Below are 19,543 nucleotides of genomic sequence, written 5' to 3' on the forward strand. Positions count from 1 at the left end.
TTCAGTCGTAGCTTTAGTTTGAATAAACACGCTTTAGTGAGAATATTTTAGCTTTGGGTTATGAACAGTGGAGCCAGCGCTGTAGATGGAGGATTCAAAGTCATCTTTAGACTCAGTTTTTCTCAGATTGGTGAACCTCGGCCCATCTTTACTTCTGAGAGACTCTGCCTCTCTAAAACACTCCTTTCATACCCAGTCATGTGTCTGACCTCCTCCAGCTGTTTTTCATTAGTGCCTCTTACTTTTCCAGCCTTTTGTTGCCCTGTCCCTGCTTTTTTGAGATGTGCTGCTGCAATCAAATTCTAAATGAGCTGATATTTTTCATGAAATGAATTATGTTCTATTCTTAATCAGATACATGGGGAAAGCTGGGAGTAATTTTTCCAGAGTTAAACATATTTTACTCAAAAACAGTCAAATTTCTTCTTTTTTGAGTGTATTTATTACCAGCCACAGCGAGAGCTGGAGTAAAACTTTAGCCACGCCCACTCCGTTTTGACTTCAGCACCATCATTAATGGACGGTCACGGCTGCGGATCGTTAGATGTCCCAGCTGCAGATCATCAGGCCTACACACCTGGAGATGAACCTTCAGACACCTGTGGACTACTGCTGCTGATCAGGTGACCTGCTCCTCTTCACTCTTTGATAATGTGGGAATATTCAGGGTTTCTCTGAATAAATCTGTGCAGAGTAAGATACAGGAGCATAAAGCATCACCTGGTTCTACATGGAGAGGAAGTTCTATACTGAGTAGGAAACATTTCTCTAAGGACTAAATATCAGATATAATATGGAGAAAAACTCTGAAAGGATTAAATACAGTTATTTTGTTCCTTATGCAGAACAGAATCTTCATTTAGAGCAGTGTTAATAACCCCACTCAGCCAAAGAGCCAAATTGTTGAAAAAAAAAAAAAAAAAACACCTTTGCAAGAGCCACAATCTAAGTGGTGAAAAGTGGCAAAAATGGGTTAAAGTGGCAATAAAAGTAAGTCAAAGTGTTGAAATGGTCAAAAGGCGGCAAAGAAATGGTGAAAAATGGGTGAAAGTTGGCAAAAATGGAAGAAACAGTGTCAAAAATTGATTAAAAAATAAGTTAAAGGTGGCAAAAGTGGTCCAAAAATAGAGAAATGTGGCAAATAATGAGTAACTAAAATGGGCAAAGATGGCAAAAATGGGGAAAAGTGGCATTCAATGGCAGAAGGCAGCTTAAATGTGCAAGAAGGGGCAAAAAATGGCAAAAAGGGGGAAAATTTTAGAAAATAGTAAATAGCATGATAACAGTGGCAAAAACTAACCGTGGCAAAATGGTCAAAAAGTGGCAAAAAATGGGTGAAAATTGGCGAAATGGGGAGAAAAAGCGGCAAAGTTGATTAAAAAAATGACTAGACTAAAATGTACAATAGTACACACAACAAAATGTACTAAAGTGGCAAAAAGGGGGAAAAATTTTTGAAAATAGTAAAAAGCAACATAAAAGAGGCAAAACTAACAGTGGCAAAATCATCAAAAAGTGGCAAAAATTGGGGAGAAAAATTGTCAAAGTTGACTAAAAAATGAGTTACAAGTGGTAAAAATGGTCAAAAAACAGTAAAAATGTGGCAAAAAATGAGAGAGAGACTAAAATGTACAAAAGTGGCAAAAATGGGAAAAAGTGGCATTCAATGGAAAAGGGTAGCTTAAATGGGTGAGAAAAGGCAAAACATGGCAAAAAGAAAAAAGATGCAAATTACTAAAAGCAGGACAAAAAGGAAATAGAAGTGGCTGTAAAAGCTGTAAAATAGATCAAAAGTGGCAACAAAGGGGGGAAAATTGCAATTAAGGGAGATGGAAATATACAAACAAAAAAATAAATGTTGACAATTTAAGCCAACTGTACAAGAGTGGGGGACAAACTGATTAATGGATCATTTCTGAGGTTAAAGCTGACCTTTTAAAGGTTTTCTGGGGGAATAATATTTTAAATTAAGACATAAAAGAGACACAAATCATCACAATAGAGCCGCAGGTTTAGTATGACTGATTTAGAGATAAATAAAACACTTTTAGAGGAGAAACAGCTCTGAGAACATGACGTATGTTTAAATCTCCTCTGCTATCACATGTATTATGGCTGAATGAATGCAGATGTGTGTGTGGGGTGTGTGGGTGTGTGTGTGTGGGGGTGTGGGTGTGTGTGTGTGTGTGTGTGCATGCTCCTGTGTAGAGGACTGACTGATTCTATATTCCAGTGGTACTCAACCTGTGGCTCTGGAGCCTCATGTGGCTCTTTTATGTCTCAGTTTGAAATATTCCCACAGAAAACCTTAAAAAGGAAACTTTGACCTCAGATATTATCCATTGCACGTCACATTAATCAGTTTATTCAGCCGGCTTTAATTGCTGATCTTAATTTTTGGTTGTATATTTTCATTGCCCTTATTTGCTTTTTTTTGCCATTTTTTTCCCCTTTTTTTTTTTGCCCCTTTTATCCATTTTCACAGTTTAAAGTCTGCTTTTGATTCTTCTTTTGCCACTTTTTGCCCATATTTGCCACTTTTTCACCACTCTTAAAATGATTTAGTTGTTTGCGATTCCTCATAGTCTGTATTAAATCTTGAGCACTAAGAACTTCCCGACTTAAATTTTATATTTTTAGGTCGTTGAACTGAAGTGCAATTATTCTCTGATCTGATCTCTGACTCAAATTTGATTTAGGGGTTCATGGCACAGTGAGCTGTCATACAACAAACCTAAACACAGATTTATTTTCACTCTTCAGGGTTTTTAAACTTCACACAGTGAACTAAGGCTGTAAAACAATGGATGGCTCAATCAATAAAACAAATAATTTCTTCCTTTTCCTCATGATATCTCCTTCTCTTGTCTCCTTCCATCACCTCATCGATCCTCCCTCTCTCTCCTCCTCCTCTCTCTCTATCTCTCCTTCCTCATCCTTTCACCTCCTCCTCCTCTGCTCCGTCATGGCTCCTCCTCCTCCTCCTCCTCCTCCTCTCTCTGTTATCAGCCGGTGCAGTCAGCGTCGTGTGCGTCAGTGTGTGTCTGTGTGATGGTCAGTAGCATGGCGTCTCTCTGCCTCCTGCTGCTCAGCACCGCGCTGCTGCACACCGCCCAGGTAAGGACGAGCGAGAGAGAGAGAGAGAGGCTGTGGATCTGTGGGTGTTTGTTTACTGATGTCACAGTAACTGATGATGATGATGATGATGATGATGGAGAAGATGCTGCTATCTGTCTGCTACCTCTGTGTTAACATTACATCACAGCCTGCATCTGTGTATCTGATGTAGATGTAGCTGTAGATGTAGCTGTAGATGTAGATGTAGCTGTAGATGTAGATGTAGCTGTAGATGTAGCTGTAGATGTAGATGTAGCTGTAGATGCAGATGTAGCTGTAGATGTAGATGTAGATGTAGATGTAAATCTATGTGTAGTGTGTTTTCAGTCAGATGTCTCAGTTATTGGTCTGTTGGTCTATTGATCTGTTGATCTATTGATCTATTGGTCTATTGGTCTATTGATCGGTTTTGTCAGGAGGCAGAGTTAAAGTGAGGTAAACAGCCGGGGGGGTTGTTTGTATCTTGGGATCGTGCAGGCCGCTGCTGTGATGGGGGAACATGTCGTGTCAGCCCCTGTCACCATAGAGACAGGAGACGGTTACCCATGGCAACAGGGCCGTCTGATACACAGGTTACAGCAGGTCTCCACTGAGGTGTGTGTGGGTGTGTGTATGTGTGTGTGTGTATACAGGTCACTTCATCCTGCAGACAGTCAATCTGTGAAAAACAGGAGAAAATCAGACAGTAACACGCAAACCTGAAGTTAAAACCTGGGGGGAATGTAGAGATGCCTGTAGAAGCCTTTAGTAACCTTTTTTATTATTGATACCAATACATTTACATTATTACTTTAATTATAACTATCATTATTTTATTATCATTTTATTATTCTTATTGTCATATCATTATAATTATTATGATTAATATGATTATCATTATTATTATTATTATTATTATTATTATTATGATTATTATTATTAATACTATTATTATTATCATTATTGTTGTTATTATTACTATAATAATATAACAATAATAATAATGATATTGTTATTATTATTATTATAACTATAATATAATTATTATTATCGTTGTTGTAATCATTATTGTTTTTATTATTACTATAATATTATAACAATAATAATAATGATATTATTATTATTATTATTATAACCATAATTATTATTATTATCGTTGTTGTAATCATTATTGTTATTATTATTACTATAATAATATAACAATAATAATAATGATATTATTATTAGTATTATTATTGTTGTTGTTACTATAATAATATAACAATTATAATAATGATGTTATTATTATTATTTTTATTAGTGTTAATGTTGTTGTTATTATTACTATAAAAATATATCAATAATTATAATGATATTATTATTATTATTTTTATTATTGTTGTTGTTGTTGTTACTATAATAATATAACAATTATAATAATGATGTTATTATTATTATTTTTATTATTGTTAATGTTGTTGTTATTATTACTATAAAAATATAACAATAATTATAATGATATTATTATTATTATTTTTATTATTGTTGTTGTTGTTGTTATTACTATAATAATAAAAAAATAATAATAATGATATTATTTTATTATTATTATTATTTCTATTATTGTTGTTGTTGTTATTATTATTACTATAATAATATAACAATAATATAATGATATTATTATTATTATTATTATTATTATTGCTGTTGTTGTTGTTGTTGTTATTGTTACTATAATAATATAACAATAGTAATAATGATATTATTATTATTATTATTATTATAATTATTATCGTAATCATTATTGTTGGTATTATTATTATTATTATTATCATTATTATTATTATTATCATTATTATTATAATTATTATTATTATCATCGTCATTATTATTATTATTATTATTATTATTATTATTATTATCATTATTATTATTTTTATTATTATTATTATTATTATTTTAATTATTATTATCGTCATCATTATTATTATTATTATTATCATTATTATTATTATTATCATCATCATCATCATCATCATTATTATTATTATTATTATTATTATTATTATTACAGTTATTATAGTCCTGCCTTCTGTGTTAAGTGTCTCTTTGATAACGTCGGTTATAATTTGGTGCTTGATTGGTTTATCAATTGATTGATTGACACTAAAGAGTACATTTGTGAGCAGGTCTGTTTTGTTAATCCCTTGTGGGTCAATCATGTCTGTTATTTGAGGAGTAAAAATTCCAGGGCAAATTACCGAATATATTTCAGCACACAGGGTTTCATGGGTAATTCTACTCCTGTTCAAACAGCATCTCTGTAATTTAAGGGTTTAATTCTGTTTCTATGTTCTGTGTGGCTTTTTCTGATCGATAGAAGAGTCTGCATGGAAGATTGTCTGGTTCATCATCGTGCTCTTCTCTCAGTTCATGGCAGATTCTGTTCACTAATGACTTTATTTTTCTTGTTCATTTAAACTCTAATATAGAGACGTTGTGTGTGTGTATCGCTGCTCTCTGATTACACACAGCACTTCTGCTTCTGTTGAATTATAGTGATTTATACTGACCTTTTTACTGCGTCGATTATAACATGATCCATTAACAGCAAAACATCGTGGACTGTTATACCAAAAACACCTGGATAATCATGCACAGTGATGATCATGACCCTAACCCTAACCCTAACCCCTGATAATCATGAACGGTGATAATCATGAACGGTTATAATCATGAATGGTGATAATCATGAACGGTTATAATCATGAACAGTGAAAATCACAAATGGTTATAATCACGAACGGTGATAATCATGAACGGCGATGATCATGTACGGTAATAATAATGAATGATGATAATCACGAACAGTTATAATTACGAACAGTGATAATCATGAACAGTTATAATCATGGACAGTTATCATGAACGGTTAAAATCATGAACAGTGATAATCATGAACGCTTATAATCACGAACAGTGATAATCATGAACGGTTATAATCATGAACGGTGAAAATCACGAACAGTTATAATCATGAACAGTGATAATCACGAACAGTTATAATCATGAACAGTGATAATCACGAACAGTTATAATCATGAACAGTGATAATCACGAACAGTTATAATCATGAACAGTGATAATCATGAACAGTGATAATCACGAACAGTTATAATCATGAACGGTTATAATCATGAACAGTGATAATCATGAACGGTTATAATCACGAACAGTTATAATCATGAACAGTGATAATCATGAACAGTGATAATCATGAACGGTTATAATCATGAACAGTGATAATCACGAACAGTTATAATCATGAACAGTGATAATCACGAACAGTTATAATCATGAACAGTGATAATCATGAACAGTGATAATCATGAACAGTGATAATCATGAACAGTGATAATCACGAACAGTTATAATCATGAACAGTGATAATCATGAACAGTGATAATCACGAACAGTTATAATCATGAACGGTTATAATCATGAATGGTTATAATCACGAACGGTGATAATCATGAACGGCGATGATCATGTACGGTAATAATAATGAATGATGATAATCACGAACAGTTATAATTACGAACAGTGATAATCATGAACAGTTATAATCACGAACAGTTATAATCATGAACGGTTATAATCATGAACAGTGATAATCATGAACAGTGATAATCACGAACAGTTATAATCATGAACAGTGATAATCATGAACAGTGATAATCACGAACAGTTATAATCATGAACAGTGATAATCACGAACAGTTATAATCACGAACAGTTATAATCATGAACAGTGATAATCATGAACAGTGATAATCACGAACAGTTATAATCATGAACAGTGATAATCATGAACAGTGATAATCACGAACAGTTATAATCATGAACAGTGATAATCACGAACAGTGATAATCACGAACAGTTATAATCATGAACAGTGATAATCATGAACAGTGATAATCACGAACAGTTATAATCATGAACGGTTATAATCATGAACAGTGATAATCATGAACGGTTATAATCACGAACAGTTATAATCATGAACAGTGATAATCATGAACAGTGATAATCACGAACAGTTATAATCATGAACAGTGATAATCATGAACAGTGATAATCACGAACAGTTATAATCATGAACAGTGATAATCACGAACAGTTATAATCATGAACAGTGATAATCATGAACAGTGATAATCACGAACAGTTATAATCATGAACGGTTATAATCATGAACAGTTATAATCATGAACGGTTATAATCATGAACAGTTATAATCATGAACAGTGATAATCATGAACAGTGATAATCACGAACAGTTATAATCATGAACGGTTATAATCACGAACAGTTATAATCATGAACAGTGATAATCATGAACAGTGATAATCACGAACAGTTATAATCATGAACGGTTATAATCATGAACAGTTATAATCATGAACGGTTATAATCATGAACAGTGATAATCATGAACAGTGATAATCACGAACAGTTATAATCATGAACAGTGATAATCATGAACAGTGATAATCACGAACAGTTATAATCATGAACGGTTATAATCATGAACAGTGATAATCACGAACAGTTATAATCATGAACAGTGATAATCACGAACAGTGATAATCACGAACAGTTATAATCATGAACAGTGATAATCATGAACAGTGATAATCACGAACAGTTATAATCATGAACAGTGATAATCACGAACAGTGATAATCACGAACAGTTATAATCATGAACAGTGATAATCATGAACAGTGATAATCATGAACAGTGATAATCATGAACAGTGATAATCACGAACAGTTATAATCATGAACAGTGATAATCACGAACAGTTATAATCATGAACAGTGATAATCATGAACAGTGATAATCACGAACAGTTATAATCATGAACAGTGATAATCATGAACAGTGATAATCACGAACGGTTATAATCATGAACGGTTATAATCATGAACAGTGATAATCATGAACGGTTATAATCATGAACGGTTATAATCATGAACAGTGATAATCATGAACAGTTATAATCATGAACAGTTATAATCATGAACAGTGATAATCATGAACGGTTATAATCATGAACAGTTATAATCATGAACAGTGATAATCATGAACAGTGATAATCATGAACGGTTATAATCATGAACGGTTATAATCATGAACAGTGATAATCATGAACAGTTATAATCATGAACAGTTATAATCATGAACAGTGATAATCATGAACGGTTATAATCATGAACAGTTATAATCATGAACAGTTATAATCACGAATGGTTATAATCATGAACAGTGATAATCATGAACGGTTATAATCATGAACGGTTATAATCATGAACAGTTATAATCATGAACAGTTATAATCATGAACAGTTATAATCATGAACAGTTATAATCACGAATGGTTATAATCATGAACAGTGATAATCATGAACGGTTATAATCATGAACGGTTATAATCATGAACAGTGATAATCATGAACGGTTATAATCATGAACAGTTATAATCATGAACAGTTATAATTACGAACAGTGATAATCATGAACAGTTATAATTACGAACAGTGATAATCATGAACAGTTATAATTACGAACAATTAAAATCATGAACAGTTATAATTACGAACAGTGATAATCATGAACGGTTATAATCATGAACAGTTATAATCACAAACGGTTATAATCATGAACAGTTATAATCATGAACAGTTATAATTACGAACGGTTATAATCATGAACAGTTATAATCATGAACAGTTATAATTACGAACGGTTATAATCATGAACAGTTATAATCACAAACGGTTATAATCATGAACAGTTAAAATCATGAACAGTTATAATTACGAACAGTGATAATCATGAACGGTTATAATCATGAACAGTTATAATTACGAACGGTTATAATCATGAACAGTTATAATCACAAACGGTTATAATCATGAACAGTTATAATCATGAACAGTTATAATTACGAACAGTGATAATCATGAACGGTTATAATCATGAACAGTTATAATTACGAACAGTGATAATCATGAACAGTTATAATCATGAACAGTTATAATTACGAACAGTGATAATCATGAACGGTTATAATCATGAACAGTTATAATCATGAACAGTTATAATTACGAACAGTGATAATCATGAACAGTTATAATCATGAACAGTTATAATTACGAACAGTGATAATCATGAACGGTTATAATCATGAACGGTTATAATCATGAACAGTTATAATTACGAACAGTGATAATCATGAACAGTTATAATCATGAACAGTTATAATTACGAACAGTGATAATCATGAACAGTTATAATCATGAACAGTTATAATTACGAACAGTGATAATCATGAACAGTTATAATTACGAACAGTGATAATCATGAACGGTTATAATTACGAACAGTGATAATCATGAACGGTTATAATTACGAACAGTGATAATCATGAACGGTTATAATTACGAACAGTGATAATCATGAACGGTTATAATCATGAACAGTTATAATCATGAACAGTTATAATTACGAACAGTGATAATCATGAACGGTTATAATCATGAACAGTTATAATTACGAACGGTTATAATCATGAACAGTTATAATCATGAACAGTTATAATTACGAACAGTGATAATCATGAACGGTTATAATCATGAACAGTTATAATTACGAACGGTTATAATCATGAACAGTTATAATCATGAACAGTTATAATCACAAACAGTTATAATCATGAACAGTTATAATCATGAACAGTTATAATTACGAACAGTGATAATCATGAACGGTTATAATCATGAACAGTTATAATTACGAACAGTTATAATTACGAACAGTGATAATCATGAACAGTTATAATCATGAACAGTTATAATTACGAACAGTGATAATCATGAACGGTTATAATCATGAACAGTTATAATCATGAACAGTTATAATTACGAACAGTGATAATCATGAACGGTTATAATCATGAACAGTTATAATCATGAACAGTTATAATTACGAACAGTGATAATCATGAACAGTTATAATTACGAACAGTGATAATCATGAACGGTTATAATTACGAACAGTGATAATCATGAACGGTTATAATTACGAACAGTGATAATCATGAACGGTTATAATCATGAACAGTTATAATCATGAACAGTTATAATTACGAACAGTGATAATCATGAACGGTTATAATCATGAACAGTTATAATTACGAACGGTTATAATCATGAACAGTTATAATTACGAACAGTGATAATCATGAACAGTTATAATCATGAACGGTTATAATCATGAACAGTGATAATCATGAACAGTTATAATCATGAACAGTTATAATTACGAACAGTGATAATCATGAACAGTTATAATCATGAACAGTTATAATCATGAACAGTGATAATCATGAACAGTTATAATTACGAACAGTTATAATCATGAACAGTTATAATCATGAACAGTTATAATTACGAACAGTTATAATCATGAACAGTTATAATCATGAACAGTTATAATCATGAACAGTTATAATTACGAACAGTGATAATCATGAACAGTTATAATTACGAACAGTGATAATCATGAACGGTTATAATTACGAACAGTGATAATCATGAACAGTTATAATCATGAACAGTGATAATCATGAACAGTTATAATCATGAACAGTTATAATCATGAACAGTTATAATTACGAACAGTGATAATCATGAACAGTTATAATTACGAACAGTGATAATCATGAACAGTTATAATTACGAACAGTGATAATCATGAACAGTTATAATTACGAACAGTGATAATCATGAACAGTGATAATCATGAACAGTTATAATCATGTACAGTGATAATCATGAACAGTTATAATCATGAACAGTTATAATCATGAATGGTGATAATCATGAACGGTTATAATCACGAATGGTGATAATCATGAACGGTTATAATCATGAACGGTGAAAATCATGAACGGTGAAAATCACGAATGGTTATAATCACGAACGATGATAATCATGAACGGTGATGATCATGAACGGTGATGATCATGAACGGTGATGATCATGAACGGTGATGATCATGAACGGTGATGATCATGAACGGTAATAATAATGAACGATGATAATCATGAACGGTGATGATCATGCAGGGTGATGATCATGAACGGTGATGATCATGCAGGGTGATGATCATGAACGATCATAATCATGAACGGTGATGATCATGAACGGTGATGATCATGCAGGGTGATGATCATGAACGGTGATGATCATGCAGCTGTGGTGGTTTAGGTTGGACGCCTCCTGGAAAACCCCCTGTGGTGTTTCAGGTACATCCAACTGGGAGGAGATTTCAGGATAGACACAGAATATGCAGGAGGATGCTAATATGTCTGGTCTGGAAACATGTCAGTTTACTCCAGGAGGAGCAGGAAAATCTTACTAAGGAGTGAGACGTCTGGATGAACAGAAGGAAATGGATGAATTAATTTTGTTCTCCCTTAATCAGGTTACACTGACACATGTAGGAGGTCACAGTACATGGTGGGTACAGTCCTGTTCACATTTACGGGCAATTTAGAGTCACCAATTCAGCTAACAAGCATGTGTTTGGACTGTAGATGGAAGCTGTAGTACCCAGAGGGAATCCATGCATCTAAGAACATGCAAACTCCACAGAAAGGCCTTGTGTGATTGGGGTTCAAACCAGGAACCTTCTCAATGTGAGGCGACAGCAAAACCACTGCATCACCGAGCAGCCTGAATACTAGAAACTTCAGTCTGTGCAGAGACAAATGTGTGCCTAAAGACGGGGTAATATCTCTCAGAGGAGACATAACCTCCTGTTCTTCATCATCATCATCATCATGCAGAGCTCAGCTGTGCTGAAGTTATTACTGCGATCAATCTTTGTGATCAGCTGCTGAGTCATTTTATCTGTTTAACTGTCAAACACAGAGTCACTGCAGCTTGAAATTAAAGCAGTTTCTCTCTCTGAATGAATCATTAGAATGAGAACCAGAGTCATTATTCTGCTACACAGATAAATCATCAACATCAGGAAGGCTCAGAGATATCTGACAGTACGGACATTTTATTCATGTTTATTCTCTTCACTTTTTCTATACCGCTTAACCTGTTGGAGGTTGAGGGGGCTGCAGCCTATCTTGGGTGAGAGGCGGGGTACACCCTGGACTGGTCGCCAGCCAATCACAGGGCTGACATATAGAGACAGACAACCAGGCGAGCACCATGGTGGCAGGCTTACTCGTCATAGTCAGATGCTCCATCTAAACTGTGACACAGCTGCCTGCCACCATGAGTCCCTGAAGTTGTTAATGAGGACTGCCATGTAGCCACAACACTCTTGAATCCGATATGAACAACCACTGACTGCTAAAGCACTGATAGCATCTTGCTACAACAGCTCAGTTTAGCTCTATTTGTTCTAGAAAATGTGGATGAAGTTGCCCAGAGGCTGTCAGGTTATACTCACATAGAACTGAAGTATGGTGCAGGGATGTTCAGCTCAGGAATGTGGATGATAGCCTGCAACAAGGATCGAAGGACTGCAATGCTAACTGCTAACATTAGCCACATGCTGCAAACAGACTTTGCACTGCTACAGTATGATGTCTTTTTACTGCTGCAGAGATGCTGGTTTATAAAATGTTTGTTTGACCTTAGACGAGCCAGCTAAATGCAGTTATATTTTGTGTAAAAATAAAAATTATATGAAACAGCACTGTGAAAAATCAATTCCCCCTTCCTTTTTGATTTTTTTAATGCATATTTGTCATTTAAATGTTTCAGATCATCAAACTAATGTTAAGATTAGACAAAGATAACCTAAATAAATACAAAGGTCAGTTTTTAAATGATGATTTCATTTATTAAGGAAAAGAGCCATCCAACCCTTCCTGGTCTTATGTGAAAAAGTCATTGCCCCCCTTGTTAAATCCTGCATTAACTCTGATTAACCACATTTTTAGTAAAGCTGAGTTCACTTTGACTATCCACAACCAGACCTGATTACTGCCAGACCTGCAGAATCCAGAAAGCTCTTAACTAGAACCTGTCTGACGAAGTGAAGTAGGCTAAAAGATCTCCAACACAACATGGAACCATCTAAAGAAGAACAGATGTGAAACGAAGTCACTGACATCTATCAGACATTTCTAAGGCTTTGGGACTCCAGTCAACCACACTGAGAGCCATAACCCACAAATGGAGAAAACTGTGAACAGTGGTGAACCTTCCCAGGAGTTTCCGGCCTACCAACATGACTCCAAGAGAACATGGACGACTCACTCAGGAGGTCCCAGAAGAACGCTGAACGACCTCTAAAGACCCACAAAAGAATTTATGCAAATGTTTATAAGAAATGATGACATCATCTTCAAAGGCAGTGGATAAAATGTTTATAAGCTATGATGACATCATCTTCAAAGGCAGTGGATGAAATGTTTATAAGCTATGATGACGTCATCTTCAAAGGCAGTGGATGAAATGTTTATAAGCTATGATGACGTCATCTTCAAAGGCAGTGGATGAAATGTTTATAAACTATGATGACATCATCTTCAAAGGCAGTGGATGAAATGTTTATAAGCTATGATGACGTCATCTTCAAAGGCAGTGGATGAAATGTTTATAAACTATGATGACATCATCTTCAAAAGCAGTGGATAAAATGTTTATAAGCTATGATGACGTCATCTTCAAAGGCAGTGGATGAAATGTTTATAAGCTATGATGACGTCATCTTCAAAGGCAGTGGATGAAATGTTTATAAACTATGATGACATCATCTTCAAAAGCAGTGGATGAAATGTTTATAAGCTATGATGACGTCATCTTCAAAGGCAGTGGATGAAATGTTTATAAACTATGATGACATCATCTTCAAAAGCAGTGGATAAAATGTTTATAAGCTATGATGACGTCATCTTCAAAGGCAGTGGATGAAATGTTTATAAGCTATGATGACGTCATCTTCAAAGGCAGTGGATGAAATTTTTATAAGCTATGATGACGTCATCTTCAAAGGCAGTGGATGAAATGTTTATAAGCTATGATGACGTCATCTTCAAAGGCAGTGGATGAAATGTTTATAAGCTATGATGACATCATCTTCAGTGATTAAGTAAAATTAGAATTAGTTTGATGATCTGACACATGTAAGTCTGACAAATACGCAAAAACATGAACTTAGGAAGAGAGAAATCCTGATAAAACTGAATAGATCTCAGCTGTTTCTGGGTAGATTTCATAGTTATAGGTATATAAAGACAAAAGATGTCCTTCCTTCTCACAATGTCTGAATTTATAACCTTCTGGGGGCCGGATGGGAAGCTCTGCAGGGCCTCAGGCTGCCAGTTGATGATCACTGGTCTATGGGGTGCTGCCAGATGGAAGTGGAATAAATCCCATACCACAGAGATGTGAAACAGTCCATCTGGTGTGTCAGGATAACTTCAGAGGTGCTGACTCACCGTCCAACCTGCTGACTCATTACATCTCCGTCTATACATCAGCCCTCTCTGCTGTACTCCTGAAGACAAACTGGGTCTATTAAAGCCCCACCCGCTGATTTAAACCCCATCAATAACCGCCTCTCCCTCAACCACACAGCCATATCAGATTATCAGGATGGGAACGGAACAGTCTGAAACGCTGCCATGGCAACACGTCTCCCTGGAGACAGTCAGCATCCTCATATGACACATCCACACAGGCTTTAGCTGAGAGCTGCAGCTCAGACAGAAGCAGCAGTCAACAAAATAAAATCAGAGTGGACCATCTTCACATTGTCTCTGCATTAACATCAGGGATGGGCAGCCAAAGAGCGTCTAAAGACTCCCCAATGACAGCTATGTGAAGCCCAGTGTGTTCCTTTATAACAGCACATTTCATTAATCAGAGCAGGAGTGAAGTGGAACTGATGGCATTAACAGCGGCCGCATTCCATTTAGCTGATTCAGTGTCCGGTCCTGTTGTTCTTACTGGAAATCAACCATCATTAATGAAATGACATTATGCTGCTCCAACTACGCCATATGGACAAAAGTACTTGGCCACACCTGTTAATTACTGAATCCTCACCTAACCAAGCAGTCTCAAACATCTGTGATGTTTATCACAGAAACGGGTCGTTCTGAAGAGCTCTGAGACCTCTAGCATGATGGATGACACCTTTGCAGTAAGATGGTTCATGCTGACTATTCCACAGTCAGCTGTCTGTGATATTATTAGAAAGTGGAAGAGTTTAGGAACAACAGCAGCTCAGCCATGAAGAGGAAGACGACATCACCGACCGCTAAGGCTCATGGGTAAAAATCTCTGCTGATTCCATAGCTGAAGAGTTCCGAACTTCCACTTATATTCATGTAAACATTAAAACTGCAGCAGGAGCTTCATGCATGGGTTTCCATGGCAACAGCTGCATGCAAGCCTCACATCACTAACCTGACGTGTTTCACACATCCATCTGGGAAACCTTTGACATTAAGTGTTTGGGAAAGGGCAGAGGATTTGAAAAAAAGTCAGAGTGTGATTGGATTAATGTTCTGTCTGTCACATCTTTATGGGCCAATCAGAGCAACAAAACACATGACGCATGACGCATTACTTCCTTCAGTCTCCTCTTTATCAGGTTAAATGCATGCTTAAGTTTGGAGGTTGACTTGGCCAGTCTAAAACCTTCCACTTCTTGCCCCGGATGAACTCCTTTGTCATTTTGGCAGTGTGCATTGGGTCATTATGGCTGCATCTTTCCTTAAATTGCCAAAAAAAAGTCAAACCAAGTGTCTGTATCAATAGCCCAGAGGCATAAAGGACTGCCTGAGATATCAGAGGTCCTGTGTTTGATCCTTAAGGAGAGACCGAGACCAAAGGAAGGTGAAAACATTCTTGGAAACCCTATCTACCATCTGCCTCATTACCTGGCAGGCTGCAGGTTGTGTGACTGGTTCATATTCACAACTGCTGAGTTTGAAAGTCCAACAACCAAATAAAACACTGAAAGGTTTGGAGAAACTTGAGCAAGTCTCTGATCCTGTGGCTGAAGGTGATCGAAGACTGACTGGCAGTCCAAACTTTCCTGGTTCAAACCTAATCCGGGTGGGGCTGGTTGATTTTGAAGTCCATTGTCCAAAGGAAGTAATGAAAACCTCAGATGTTCATCTGTAACTCTTTCTGTAGCCTAGAGGGATCCAGGACTGCCAGGGACACTGCAGGGTCCAGGGTCCAGGTTCAGATCTTCACACTTTTTCAGTTTTATAAGATTTGAGAAAGGAGAATTTTTGGGGCCTTCTAGAGATGTCAGTCTCTGTGGCCAAGAGGAAGAGAGGTCCGTCTGGGAGTCAGAAGGTTGCAGGTTCAAATCTTACTTTGGCTCGGTCAAATTTCAAGCTTTGACTCCAAATAAAGAAGAGAGACCCCTGGAGGACCACTGCAAGTGTCTGCTTCTGTAGTCTAGTGAGATAAAGGAGTGCTTGGGAGTCTGAAGATTGTGGGTTCAAGTCTTACCATGGCTTGGTGAGAACTTGAGCTCAGAGTGAGGAGGGGAAAACCTCTGGAAGTCTTAGGGGAGAGGTTCTGAATTTTAAAGTCCTACATCCCAAATGAAGAGGATAAAAGCGCCAGGAGAAGATCCCCCAGTGTGAAAGTTACCGGTGGCGCGGTGGGTTTAGCACACTCTCAAGCACCCAAGCAGGCACGAGCACCTGTGGCGGGAGAGGCTGGGGTTTGGAACTCAGTGTGGCCGGTACCTGGATCGAGCAGTGCCCTGTGGGATGGGGTCAGGGGGGGCCGTGTCCCCCCTGGCGTTCTGTGACATGTATCAGCAGGGGTTATGAAAAAAAATTTTTTTTAAAGTTGTTAATTTATTGATAGTCGTTGCCTACCATAGTCATCACCTACTATATTTGTCACCAACAACTTAAGTTGTCTTGGAATATAGTCGTCGTCTCAGAAAGTTATTGCCTATTATAGTTGTCTTCATTGTTGCCAATAATATCTTAGGCGACAACTGTAGTTGCCTTGGATATTGCTGGGGATGACTCTAGTAAGCAACAACTATAGAACTACAACTATAGGTGACCAAAGTTGGTGATGACTACAGAAGGCAACTAAAGTTGCCGCCTAAGATATTATTGGCAACAATGAAGACAACTTTAGTAGGCAGTGACTGTCCATAAGTTAACAACTTTTAAAAAAATTTTTCATAACCCCTGCTGATACGTGTCACGTAACGCCAGGGGGGACACGGCCCCCCCTGACCCCATCCCACAGGGCACTGCTCGATCCAGGTACCGGCCACACTGAGTTCCAAACCCCAGCCTCTCCCGCCACAGGTGCTCGTGCCCGCTTGGGTGCTTGAGAGTGTGCTAAACCCACTGCGCCACCGGTACCTTTCACACTGGGGGATCTTCTCCTGGCGCTTTTATCCTCTTCATTTGGGATGTTGGACTTTAAAATTCACAACCTCTCCCCTAAGTTTTGCAGAGGGTTTCCTCTTCTCACTCTGAACCCAAGTTCTCACCAAGCCATGGGAAGACTCGAACCAGCAACCTCCTGGTCACCAGGCAGCTTGCTCCCTCCTAAGGCCACAGAGAAAGACACTTGCTGAAGTCTAATCTCACTAGACTACAGAAGCAGACGCTTGCAGTGGTCTTCCAGAGGTCTCTCTTCTTTATTTGGAGTCAAAGCTTGAAATTTGACAGAGCCAAAGTAAGATTTGAACCTGCAACCTTCAGACTCCCACACAGACCTCTCTTCCACTTGACCACAGAGACTGACATCTCTAGAAGCCCCCAAAGATTCTTAGATAGTTGTCGCCAACTTTAGTGGCCTAACAGAGTTGTGGTTTAAGAGAGTTGTTGGTAAGATAGAAGCTTTCATACAAGTAACAGTCAAACGAGTTCAAATGTTTATTTTATCAGAAACAGGCACACATGAAGTGTTTAGCTCTTACACAACAAAGTAGAAGCTTTAATAATGATGATAGTAACAAATTTAACACTTGACTATGCAAGAATACTGAGTCCTTAACAAGGTGGGACGTGATATTAAACAAGGAAATAAAGTCCCGATTAAAAAAAAGTTCAAGGCAGGAGATAAAAAGTGCGAGTAGATCAGTGAGGTCAGCTCCTGTTGAAGCTTCAGCTTCTGTCCAACAGAGATCAGAGCATCATTGACCTTTGTTCAGCTGCTCATCAGGATCTGTCCTTTCAAACACTGAATGAGAACAAAATCCAAAATTCAGGCGCGCCAGTAGTCGAGTGGTTAAGGCGCATGCCATATACAGGCGACCCGGGTTCGAATCCGGCCCGTGGCACTATTTCCTGCATGTCTTTCCCCGCTCTCTCCCCTGTTTCTGACTCTATCCACTGTCCTATCAAAAAAGCCAAAAATAAATCTTTAAAAAAAATTCAAACTCTATAAACTCCAAAACGTTGAATAGAAACACACCCAAAAATGCTGCTGGGATTGAAGTTACTCATGTCCGCCATCTCCTGGTGTAAAGTGGTAACAGCGCAGACCTCCACCATTAGCCCTATCTCCCAATGGTACAGAATCCTTTTAAAAATTCCTGAATCCAGACGGTGATCCGGATCACTCCCAAAATCAGTTCTTCCTTATGATATTTCTGACATTTCCTGAAAATTTCATAAAAATCAGTCCACAACTTTTTGAGTTATGTTGCTAACAAACAAACGAACAAACCCACCCGATCACATGACCTCCTTGGCGGAGGTAATAAGTGGCAAAAATGCTAAAAGAAGCAGCAACATGGTTTAAGTTGTCAAAAATAGTGGCCAAAATGGGTAGAGAATGGGTTAATGGTTAAAAATAGCATAAATCAATAATTTCAACAATTTCAACCCATTAATAGCTTGTCGTGCTTTTCAGCTCTTAATGAGGTAACTGTTAGCCAGGATGCTAGCACCAATGCTACTGATCCAACACACATGCACTGATATCATCAATAAATCCCAACTGGGGAGGTCCCATTCTCTGGGGTTTTTCAGGGGTCCAGATCTGTGGGCGGGCCTGGTTACAGTTCTTGACATAAAGTTGTAGTAATAACGGATGGTACAAATTACCACGGCACACCTAGACCTGCCTTAAAGCACACCATCTGAGAACCAGTGGTCTACAGAATGAATGGACACACATTCACACAGAAACACTCTGTTGGAGCTGCAGAAGGAGGATAACTCCAGATTAAAGTACATGGATGAGAATACAATCTCATTACAGGCCCTGTTGGTGCAATAGCACAGTGGTTCTCAACTTTTTCAGCCTGTGACCCTCAAAATAAAGGTGCCAGAGAGCGGGGCCCCCGCTGTACCTGAAGGTGGTTGAACAGCCAGGAACGTTCTTGAATAGTCATGTGGAGACAAGGCCGTCCATAAGGA

The 19,543-nt window shown here is 36.6% G+C and overlaps 1 protein-coding gene across 1 annotated transcript in view; it reads left to right on the forward strand.

Annotated features, from left to right (window-relative positions):
* The first annotated feature begins 3,018 nt into the window (after positions 1-3,018).
* pcsk1nl (proprotein convertase subtilisin/kexin type 1 inhibitor, like) overlaps positions 3,019-19,543 on the forward strand; it is a 41,975-nt gene continuing 25,450 nt past the window's right edge. The window contains exon 1 of the mRNA XM_041800087.1: positions 3,019-3,117. Coding sequence (XP_041656021.1) covers positions 3,052-3,117 — 66 coding nt within the window. The 5' untranslated portion in view covers positions 3,019-3,051. The remainder of the gene's footprint in view (positions 3,118-19,543) is intronic.

Source organism: Cheilinus undulatus, linkage group 11, assembly GCF_018320785.1.
Source record: "Cheilinus undulatus linkage group 11, ASM1832078v1, whole genome shotgun sequence".
NCBI classification, from domain to species: Eukaryota; Metazoa; Chordata; class Actinopteri; order Labriformes; family Labridae; genus Cheilinus; species Cheilinus undulatus.